This window comes from Oryx dammah, unplaced genomic scaffold (genome assembly GCF_014754425.2).
Source record: "Oryx dammah isolate SB20612 unplaced genomic scaffold, SCBI_Odam_1.1 HiC_scaffold_28, whole genome shotgun sequence".
In the NCBI taxonomy this organism is placed as follows: Eukaryota; Metazoa; Chordata; class Mammalia; order Artiodactyla; family Bovidae; genus Oryx; species Oryx dammah.
Window position 1 is genome coordinate 114791269 of NW_024070212.1, and position 11596 is coordinate 114802864.

Consider the following 11596-nt stretch of genomic DNA (forward strand, 5'->3'; position numbering starts at 1 on the left):
AGCTGGAGAAAACAAGGGACCAGACCTTCCCCCAGAGCCTCCAGGGAGGATCACACTCCTGCCAACACCTTGATTTTAGGTGCCATCTAGAACTTTCATAGCTAGAGAGGAGAAGTCAATGCCTGGCTTCAAAGTGCCAAAGGTCAAGCTGACCCTCTTTTAGGGGCTAATGCAGCTGATGCCTTTAAGTTGAAGCCAGTGCTCATTTACCATTGTGAAAATCCCAAGGCCCTGAAGAACTGCCAGATCCACTATGCCTGTGTTCTATAAACGGAGCAGCAGAGCCTGGATGGACAGCGCATCTGTTTACAGTATGGTTCACTGGACATTTTAAGCTCACTGATGAGACCCACTGCTCAGAAAAAGATTCCTTTCAAAATATTACTACTCACTGACAATGGGAAACATCCCCCAAGAGCTCTTATGGAGATGAACAGTGATATTAATAGAGTTTTCATACTTTATAACACACATCCACCCTGCAGCCCATGGTTCAAGGAGGAATGTTGACTTTCAACATTCTTAATCTTTAAGAAATCTTTTTTCAGGAGGCTGTAGCTGCTGTAGATAGTGATTCCTTGGATAGATCTGGGGAAAACAAATGGAAAACCTTTTGGAAAAGACTTGTCATTCTAAATGCTTTGAAGAACACCTGTGATTCATGGGAAGCGGTCAAAGTATCAACATTAGCAGGTGTGAAAGAAGTTGATTCCAGCCCTCACAGGTGGCTTTAAGGAGTTCAAGACTTCAATGCAGGAAATCACGGCAGATGTGATGGAAGTATCAAGAAAACTAGAATGAGAGGTGAAGCCTAAGATGTGAGGGAATTGATGCAATCTCATGGTCCAGCTTAAACAGATGAAAAGTTGCTTCTTACGAATGAGCCAAGAAAGTGGTTTCTTGAGATAGGTCTATCCTGGTGAAGATGGTGTGAAGGTTGTTAAAATGATTTTTTTTAAAAGCATTTAGAATATTCACAAACTTGGTTGGCAAAGCAAGAACAGAATTTGAGAGAATTAACTCCAATTTTGAAAGAAGTTCTACTGTGGGTAAATTGCTGTCAAATAGCATTGCATGCTACAAAAAAATCTGTCCGTGAAAGGAAGAGTCAATCCACAGAGCAGACTTCATTGTCTTATTTTAAGAAGCTGCCACCCCGGCCTTCAGCAACTGCTTCCCTGATCAGTCAGCAAACATCAACACAGAGCTGTCCCCCCACCGTCAGAGAGAACATGACTCAGAAGATGGTTAACGATTTATAACGCTTAAGTGCTTTAAAGTGTGTGCATCGTTTTTTCAGCCATAATGCTATTGCATACCTACTAGACCTCAGTATAGTGTAAACATAACTTTTATTTACACTGGGAAACCAAGAAATTCCTGTGACTCACTTTATTGCAATACTCACTTTATTGTGGTGGTCTGGTCCAAACCCACAGTAACTCCGAGGTGTGCCTGAATTACCGCCAGATGTTTGCCCTTCTCTGCCCTGGCCATCCTCTTCTCTCTGCACTCCTGTCTCTTCAGCCCTTTCCTCTGCATTCAGGAGAGTAAACGTGTGGCTTCAAAATAAGTGGTTCTCAAGCATTTTGCCCTGAGGGACCTGTTAGATTCTTAAATTTTTGAAAACTCCAAAGAGGTTTTGCTTCCCTGGGTTATATCTGTCTATACTTACCCATCAAAAATTGAAACTGGGCATTTAAAAAGTAGTTTTCATTTATTTAAACGAACAGTAGCCCCCTTATAACTTAATAAAAATTTTATGAAAAATAAATTTTCCCAAAACAAAAACATAAATGAGGACAATGGCATTGTTCTGTGTTTTTTGAAAACCCCTTCCACGTCTGGCTTGATTGGAGATGACTGAATTCTGATATTTCCTCTGCACTCAGGGTGTTGTAATGTGTTGTTGAAGAAAATCAGACTTCATACAGATGTAGTAGGGAAAAGAAGGAGGAGCCTTTCCAGATGATTATGGGTGTTGTGTTCTGACAATACATGAAAACGCTGTGACTGGTAGTTTCTTGAAGCTGTAATGTGGAATCTGAAACCATGTCAATGAACTTTCCCTTCCCCGTGACATTAAAATCTGCTGGTCTATGTCGCACGTGGAATGGTTCTTCTATCCGCATGTGCTTTGGTGACACCTGTGCAGACTTCCCCGATGTCAGTACATTTCATTATACATAATCAAAGCAATCACATTCACCATCTTCACTGCTGATCTCATCAGAAACCTCTCTGTGACAGAAAACTCTGAAGCTCAGGGCAGCAGAGACATAAAAGTTTTCCAAAAGCCTTCTCTGAGCTTGAAAGCCTGGATTTTGTCACCAGCAACTAATACCATCACTTGACATACTCTTTAATTAATTAATTAGATAATTTTGGGCTGTGCTGGGTCTTTGTTGCTGCATGCAGGCTTTTTCCAGTTGCAGTGAGCATCGGTTATTCTTCACTGCTGTGTGAGGGCTTCTCATTGCGATGGCTTCTCTTGTTGTGGAACTCTAGGGCCAGTCCATCCTAAAGGAAATCATCCCTGAATATTCATTGGAAGGACTGATGTTGAAGCTGAAGCTCCAACAATACTTTGGCCACGTGATGTGAAGACCCGACTCATTGGAAAAGACTCTGATGTTGGGACACATGGAGGGCATGAGGAGAAGGGGGTGACAGAGGATGAGATGGTTAGATGGCATCACCGACTTAATGGACATGAGTTTGAGCGAGCTCTGGAAAATGGTGAAGGACAGGGAAGCCTGACATGCTGCAGCCCGTGGGGTTGCAGAGAGTCCGACACGACTGAGCGACTGAACAGGGCAGGCGGCTTCAGCAGCTGCAGCTCACAGCTCAGTAGTTGTCGCACGTGGGCTTAGTGGCCTGGTGGCATGTGGGGTCTTCACGGACCCGGGAAGAACCCGTGTCCCCTGCATTGGCAGGCAAGGTGGATTCTTAACCACTGGACCAGCAAGGAAGTCCCACTTGACATGCTTTCAATCAGAGACACTTCATAAGCCATGCTTTCCTTTCCTTTCTGAGAGCAGAGGTACAGTCTGTTCCTCTGGCTGGATCTGTTCCGAGAGCCCAGAGCTTTCACCCACCACTACTTTTGCACTGCCAGTGCAGGGGCCCAAGAGCAGGAAAGACAAACTTTAGTGTTATTATGAAAAGACTTTTGACATTGTGGCCCCTGTCGAGGGGTCTAGGGTACCCCTGGCGGCCCCTGGACCACACTTTGAGAACCGCTATTCTGAATCACTGGGCTTGACGTTCTGCCCATTCCCCTCCTCATCACCAGCTTCGGTTCCTTTCCATCTTCACTTTAGCCCAGTCTTCTCCATCCCAGCGGATGTGGTCTGTGGTCTGTGGTCTTTCTGGACCACCATCTCAGCCTGGCTTCTCCTTACCTCCTGCTCCTCCCCTTATGCCCACTCAGCACAGCACACAGGTGGCTTCAAGCCTTCCTCTGTTTCTGGTGGTACATCTCATCCAGGCATCTGTGTTCCTAAAGGTGACCTTGACCTGCAGCTTCCTGTCGGGCCTTTGCCTACTGAAGCGTGTGTAGTGCAGGGACATCTGGTCAACCCCATGTTTGCTTTCGGCAGGCTGTGGATGTCTCTGGCCCCTCAGATTCTCCAGGTTGGTGGATATGCTCTGTGGCTGGCCAGCATCTGGTGCTGGACCAACATAGGGTCCCCGTCTTCCCGCCCTCCTGTTCTCCCGCTGTGAAGAAGAGAAGTTATGTTTTAAAGAGTCTAAAGCAGAGTATCTTTATCTGTTCCCCCCAAATTCAACACCTGAAATACATCCACCTCCTCTGGACTCTGTGAGCTCTTATTTAAGAGGACCTCATGCCCTGCACTTTTGCATCCTGAGATCCCCCTGCCTCCCCATATCCTCATCTCTTTTCCCAGGAGGTCTGACTCTACCTGGGATGGAGAATGAGGACACTTATGGAGAGAAGCTGGACAAGGCCCTGCCCAGCCACGGGGTGGCCTCTAGGTTCTCTGGCTGAGGTAGAGACAGCAAGAGTGGAGCTGAAGACTAGGCCCTTCCCCGGCCAGGTGCTCCGCGGGGCCAGGTGGGAAGCCTGAGGCAGACACTTTCCTTGCCTTGTCAAGGCAGTTTTATCTAGACTGGCAGTGAATAATCGTTTCAGGTTCCTGCTACCTCTAGACTGTGTTTCTTGGCTTGGGGGCCAAGAGTCTTATTTTGCATCTGTCTTCATGCCTACTTTAGTGCACAGCCGGGAGAGGGAAGTCAGCGCAGCGCAGCCAAAGCCTAGCTTGATCAGGAGGTTCCCCGAGCTCCGTAGAATCACTGCCTTGTCTTAGACCCCCACCCTGCTCTGGGGCGTCCCCATCAGAAGCCACAGTTTCTGCGGAGTTCTCTGGAGACAATGGCATCTAGTGTCTGGCTAGTTTCTGTTGCTAAGAATGGATTAATTTGATCTCATCTAAAACTAAAAATATTACATTTGGCAGACATTCTCTGCAGCCAGAACAAGAGCAGTGTGTTCATTGTTGGGGGCACATTTTCCAGTCAGTTTCACTTGGCAAGTTCACCAGGAAGCTGCGATTGAACACTTGCTGGTGTGAAGAACTAGTTTTCCCGGGACTCTTCAGTCTTATTCTGGAAAACCAACTTGGGGAGTCAGCTCAACCTGCTCCAGGAGGAAATACTGTCTGACTTTGCCCTTAGGACTCTGTGTAGCCTTTTTAGGGAGGTTATTCGGACAACTCAGACAGTAAAGAATCTGCCTACAATGCAGGAGACCTGGGTTCGATCTCTGGGTTGGGAAGACCCCCGGAGAAGGGAATGGCAACTCACTCCAGTATCCTCACCCGGAGAATCCCAGGGACAGAGGAGCCTGGCGGGCTACAGTCCATGGGTCGCAAAGAGTCAGACACGACCGAGGGACTGAGCACATCCAGGCAGCAGTGGGACCACTGTGATTCTGAACCTTAATGGCTCCCTTCACCTGGTCCGGGTTGAGCTTCTCAACTCTCACAATCAGGTCCCGACCTGACCTCCACTTACCTAGTATTGTCCCCAGCTCAGCACCATTTGCTCAGGCCAGGGAGGCAGAGCGGGTGTGGCCAGCCGGGCCCTGGAGAAGGCAGCATCACCCCGACATCCGGATGAGGCTTCTCGCCCTCTCCTGTTGCTGTTCCGACCAGACCAGGGCCTCCTGGATTTCCTGTCTTCTCTAACCTCCTCCTCTGTTTATTCATTTGGCTGTGCTGGGTCTCAGTGGTAGCATGGGGGATCTTCATTTGCAGCACTCGGAATCTTTAGTTAGAGCATGTAAACTCTTAGTTGCAGCCTATGGGATCTAATTTTTCTTAAACAATGGAACCGGGCAACAGATTTACTCTAGATGACCGTGTGGCCTGACAAGGGTGCACCCCTCCAGGGTCCCCCCAGCCCCATCTCTGCTAGTTTCTTGGAGCCACCAACCCCACCTGGTCTGAGGGAGCTTGGACCCTGGGTCCTAGTGGCCATGGGTCCATGCTTGTCCAGCTGCACAGGGTGCCTGGGCAGAGCCTGCAGGCTGTGGGCTTTGCATCAGAAAATCTCGGCTCAGGGTCAGAGCTGGGGAATGAACCTGGGCTCCAGGACCTCTGTCCATCCTCCTCCCGTTACACTGAGTCACATGAGATTGTGCGGGCCATGGTGGGTGTCCCCCTCCAGTGAGGCTGAATCTGTATAGTTTGCCCCCTTTGGCAATGAAAGAAAGTCATGGGCATACTGCCTGGGAAAATGTAACCTCATAGAGAGTCACAGAAGTGCTGAAATGCAATTTCACATCTATGAACGTAGCAGGTTTCGATTCCAGCCTACCTGGATGGCACATGTTTGAACCCAGCCTGCTGGTCTTCCCTGGAGTGGGATGGGGTGGGTGCTGTGGACATAAGGCCTGTCTATAGCACCATTACCTGACTTTGGGGTCGCTGTTGTCTGAATCTCTGAATTTGATAGCTCTGTGTGTGCGTGTGTGCACTTTTAAAGCTTGTTGCAAAAACAAGGGGTCCAATATTTTCTTGTTTCCAATAAAGGGGGTTGAAGGGCAAGATTAAGAAGGAAAACTCCAAGAGGGAGCTGCTTTCAGACACGGCCCACCTGAATAACACCCACTGCGCCCACTGCCTGCAGCCCTACCGGCTCCTTGAGACCCCCAAGAGGCAATGCCTGGACTGCCATCTCTTCACTTGCAGAGGCTGTGGCCACCCCCACCCAGAGGAGGAAGGCTGGCTCTGTGATCCCTGCCACCTGGCCAGGTGAGTGGGATCTCGAGGTCGGAGGGTCCTGCAGATGGGGGGCTTGGCCTGTCCCTTCCAGGGACTCGTGTGTCTGTGTGTGTGTGTGTGTGTGTGTGTGTGTGTGCATGCGCGCATGCGTGCACCCCCCAGGGCAAGGCGTGAGCCTGAGCTCCGTGTCCCCGCCTGCAGGGTCGTGAAGATGGGCTCACTGGAGTGGTACTATGGGCACGTAAGAGCCCGCTTCAAGCGCTTCGGGAGTGCCCAGGTGGTCCGGTCCCTCTGTGGGCGGCTGCAGAGAGCAGGTAAGGAGTGGGCCTCCTCCCCAGGTGTCCGATTTGGCACCTAGACTCTGTATTTTCAGTAAACATTTCCCGTTGAGTCTGATGATAATCAAGACTTGAAGAGATGGATTATAACTCAATCAGTGGCTTTCATATTTTGGATCCAAGTATTTATTCCATGAAGAACTTGAAATCCAGACTGTGGTCTTACACTCAGTGTGTGTTCACCTGTGTGGTTCACCTTGAGGCCATTTGGGTAGACGAATATTTCAGGGAAGGCTCTGAGGTTGCCTGAACTTGGGAGTTCCTCCTGAACTTGAATGGGGAGAACTGAGAGTTATTTTCAGGAAGCACTAGCCTGTCAGCCTGTCCCCTGAGCCCCAGGCTCTGCCATTACACCTGGCCAGGCATCCAGGCTACGAGAGCTATTAGGCCACTGTCTGGGGGCTCAGCATCTTGACTGTCTCTCCTGGGGGACCAAGGCTAGTGCCCTCGGGTCTGGAGCCCCTGTAGGTCCAGAGAAGGTGCCATGCTCCTGAGATTGAGGGTGTCCTCACTGTGCCCCAGCCTGGCCATCTGCCCTGGGCCTTCTGGGGAGGGGCCACCTTGTGTCTTGTGCCCCTTCAAGCCCCAAGTTAATGGGAGGATGCAGAAGCTGGGCGTGGCCACCCCCAGGGCATTTGCACACGCACGGGGCCTGGCACGGGTTTCAGAGGGGTCTCAGCACACCCTTGTGTGTTTTTAATGTACTTGTTCATATTTCTTTGGCTTCCCAGGGTCTTAGTTGTGGCACTTGGGGTCTTAGGTCTTTGCAGCACACGGGATGTTCAGTGGCACCATCTGAACCCTTAGTTGCAGCATGAGGGATCTAGTTCCCTGACCAGGGATCGAACCCAGGCCCCTGCATTGGGAACTTGGAGTCAGCCGACTGGACCGCCAGGGCAGTCCCTTAAGGACACTGTTGAATTTAGCACAGACCACCCAGAGGCACCCTCACCTGTAATGGCTCTTAGCACCTGGAGGAACAGACCGCCGCCGGGCTGAGGGACCTTCCCTGGGTGGGGGCTGTGGGCGCATGTGTTAAACCAAAACCAAGACACTTTTAAGAGTAAAGAGGTCCTCCTGAGAACCACGCTGAGACAGCCAGCCTCACTAGGGGTGCCCCGGGGACACGGGGAGGCACTGTCACCCTATTCTTGGGGGAGTTCCCCACCTCCTCCCTGGGCTGCTTCTCCGTGACCCATATCTCTATCTCGGCCGGAGCTTATCAGTAAATCCCCGTGCTGGCTCGGCCAGCCAGCAGCCAGCCAGCCGAGGGGTCTTCCTGCAGCAGGAGTGTGGTCCAGCACCCCTGCGCAGGGCTCAGGCGTGGGAACCACAGGCAAGGTGGAAAAAGCCATTCTGCGGAGCATCTGAGAATCTCAAGTCCCGGCTCGCGGTGGGAAACCACACCCACATCACAACCCTGAGGACCTGGGCCTTGCCCCGGTGTGGGGGGCGCTTGTTTCTAGAGACCCGAGTGGGTTCAGGAATCCGCCTTAGGTAAAAAGCCAGGAGGATTCTGACGGCCCAGCCAGGGCCCGGAGCTGCGGGATCCGGTACCACCAGCAACCTCCCGTTTCCGAACTGTCACCGCTGAGGGCCAGGAGGTGGCGCTGCGAGGCAACCAAAGACCCGGTTCCGGCCGCTGCCGGTCGGGGGCTGCGGGCCCAGGCAGGGTGATGGTCGGAGGGTAGGGTGGGGGGGCTGCCTTCTCCCTGCTGACCCCTATCAGTGCAGCAGACAAGAAAGGGCGCGGGAAGCGAGCGCGAAATGAGGAAGTCGTGCCTTTGAAAAAAGTATTCAAACTTACAGAGAAGAAAGGATCAAAGTGAATGTTTTGAAACCTGGCCCAGGCAGGGTAGCAGGGCGGGGGGCAGGGGGCGGGGGGCAGCGCCGGGGTCTTCCCTGCGTGGGAGGCTTCAGAGGGTTGGGCGCGTTCCCCACGCCCCCCTCTTCCGCCCCCCGAAACAGGACGGGAAGGCAGTGTCCGGGGGCAGGAAAGGAAGCCCGGCTCGGGCAGGTGGCTCCCGGAGAATGCCTGTCCGCTCAGCGCCTTTTCCTCCATCATAGATTTACCTGATGGAGTGCGGAGCGCACCCCACGTCCACAGTAAGTCCTTCCTGCTCACAGAGGTACCAAGGTGCCCTCGACCCCTGAGCAGGTGCCGGGGTCCAGCCCCGGTGGATCCAGGGCGATTCGAAGGTGGGGACGGAGTCGGCGTCCTTGGAAAAATACATATTTAATTACAGATATATAGAGAGATTAGAAACGGATAGTGTAGTAGGAAGATTAGTGGAGAAAAAGAGGCTGAATAACTTGGATTACGTGGAATAGCATCCATGCTCCAGATGGGAATTCAGCCAGAAAAACGAGGAGCAAGAGAGAACGACATGGGGGTATCAGTCTTTCCGGAAACTGATCCGATTTCTTTATTTTTGGGTTTGCTTATATACCTTTTGTTACATATAGGGATGAATACAGAGTCACACGGGGGTCAGCAGTCCTGACCTTTATCAAAATCAGGTGCTTCACATAGAAAGGTCTTAGGGATTTTATGATCCTTTCTTTCTGATAACCAAAAAACTTATTTCTTTCAAGGGTGTTTTTTTCTTAAACCAGGCACCACCCTCCAAATAAAGTTGCATTCCTATAGGGTGAGGGTGTAGTGAGTTACAATCAAGAAAGGAATTTATTTAACCCAAGGTTAACATGATTAATCTTAAAGGTTAATACTTATTTCTCCTATATGTTAGTTGTATTCATTATAAGGGCAGGGAACATGGAGATTTAGCAGCAAACATCAGCCCAGCAAATGAAAATCCTTTCACCAATGTTCCCCTTAAGATCTATTTAGTCTTAAGATAGTGATAAAGTTACATTTTTACATAGCAAGGACACAGTGATTTATAACAACGTACAGTGATCTATTACAAAAGAGAAAATTCATTCACTCAAAAAGTCTAGTATTGCTAACCTTAAAAACTACTATATTTCCTTTTCTATATTCCAGATACATTGATTAATATATTCCCAGGTGCCTAAGGATATGGAGGCCTGGCAGCAATCATTGACTCAACAAGAAGAAAAAGCCCTATGCTAATTAAGACTCTCAAAATATTCAAAAACTCTCTGTGCTGTTTCTGGTTGAGAGATAGTAAACAATCATGTGTGTAGTGGCAGGAGTATGGATAATCCTGTCACACAAGCTAGTCTGTCAGCAGAGAGGTTTGACCTGAGACATCCTTGTCCCACCCAGGGGAGGGAATTAGCAGCAATTATTGGCACAACAAATGAAAAACCCTTCACCAATATAATTCCTAACCAACCCACTATACTAATAATTTCCAACTCCCCCAAAGAATTTGCCTTTAGTAAGTCTAAAACATCTCGTGCCTCTCAGCTTGGGAGGCTGTAAACAATCACATGTGGCCGGACGAACCTATACAGGTGGGCTAGATAACCTTCAGAGGAGTCCGTAAGCTGAAACACTCTTGTCATGCCCAGGAATTTTTATTGACTTGGAGCTGCAAGTTAACTCCTTCTCTGAGAGAAATGGTTATGGGGAAGAACACAAAACAGACTCTGGTTTTGGGGTAGATGCTCGGGAACAGGGGGTTTCCTGAGGCTTGATCACGCCTTTGCGTATGCCAAGCCTCCTTCCTCATGACTTTTGCCATGGGCGGAGTTCCTCATGCTGGTCCCCGGCAAGGAGGGGGGATGATCCCCGAGGCTGCCAGACTGAACCCCAGAATTCACGGGGTCATCCTGGTAGTGTCAAGAGAAGAACCCAGGCCAGGCCAGGGCGAACAGGAGAAAAGAGGAAAAAATGAGGGGGAGGAGGGGGCAGGCCTGGGGACACCGGGGTCAGAAGGAGAGAGGCGGGGAGGGGTGCTAGGGGCTGGGCCTCGCCCCCCAAGCCCAGGCCGCTGCTGAGAAGGAGGTGAATGGACTGCAGGTGAAGAGGTTTGTTGGGCTGAGCGTGACAGCTCCTGGGCTCCTTCGCCCACCACACCACAGTGTCTTCAGATCCCTAGGAGGTGGTCAGTGAAGGCGACTGTTGGTGAAAGTGATGCAGGGTGTTAGTTTCCTGCTGTGATTCAGACCAGCCCTAAGCGATGCTCTGATAGGGCTCTGGAGGCCAGCAAAGGGCCTGGTCAGGTAGCTTCAGAGCAGGTGGAGGTCGGGGGATGGGCGGATGGGTGGGTGGGTGGATGGATGGTTTGTCCCCGTCTCTCTCCCTGGTGGAGTCACGCAGGCATCCACTGCAGGTGGGCCTGAGCAGATGCCCGGAGACCCAAGTGGAGAGGAAGAGCCATCTGAAGAGGATGGAGAAGGGGGCACAGCGGCCCAGGCCCAGCCCCTCGGCAGCCAAGTAGGTCTTCCCCCGGCCCCGCCCCCTTCCCCCCTGAAGCTGGAGCCTCTGTTCTGATTTCCTGAGAAACCTCAGGCTCTGCGTGCCTCCAGTAGTTAACCTGGCAGGAGCCCGGAGACCTGCCCACCTCTGCCGTGTTCCGCGGTCTCTGAGATGGCTGGGTACCAAATCCAGGTGTCCTCTCAGCTCTCAGTATCGGTATCCCGGTGGGAACCCAGAGCATGCAGCAGAGGGCGGGGCCTGCCTGGACCTCCAGCCTGGCCCATCTGGCCAGGAGTCCTGTCGCTCACGGGTCCTGAGGGCACCGGTGTCCCCGAGTCAGCCTTTGTAACTTTCAGGGAAGCAGCCCCCTCCCGCTCTCCTCTGTGAACTTTCTTGCTTTTGTTTATAGCCAACCATGAGTCTTGTTTTTATTGGTTTATGCCTGTTTTCACCTATTTTTTAAGACTGTGTTCTTTATTTTATTTATTAGCTATTTTTGGCCCTGCCAGGGCTTTGTGGCTGCATGTTGGCCTTCTCTAGTTGCAGTGAGCGGGGCTTTCTCTCTAGTTGCAGTGCTTTCTCTCTAGTTGCAGTGCTTTCTCTCTAGCTGCAGCGAGTGGGGCTTTCTCTCTAGTTGCAGTGCTTTCTCTCTAGTTGCA

The 11596-nt window shown here is 51.0% G+C and overlaps 1 protein-coding gene across 2 annotated transcripts in view; it reads left to right on the forward strand.

Annotated features, from left to right (window-relative positions):
- Positions 1-11596, forward strand: part of MLPH (melanophilin) — a 47684-nt gene that overhangs the window by 16661 nt on the left and 19427 nt on the right. Inside the window, exons 3-6 of one of the 2 annotated variants that reach the window (XM_040231844.1) lie at positions 6057-6278; positions 6450-6562; positions 8654-8692; positions 10852-10955. In XM_040231844.1, the coding sequence (XP_040087778.1) occupies positions 6057-6278; positions 6450-6562; positions 8654-8692; positions 10852-10955 (478 nt within the window). The remainder of the gene's footprint in view (positions 1-6056; positions 6279-6449; positions 6563-8653; positions 8693-10851; positions 10956-11596) is intronic. The other variant, XM_040231845.1, reaches the window with a different exon arrangement.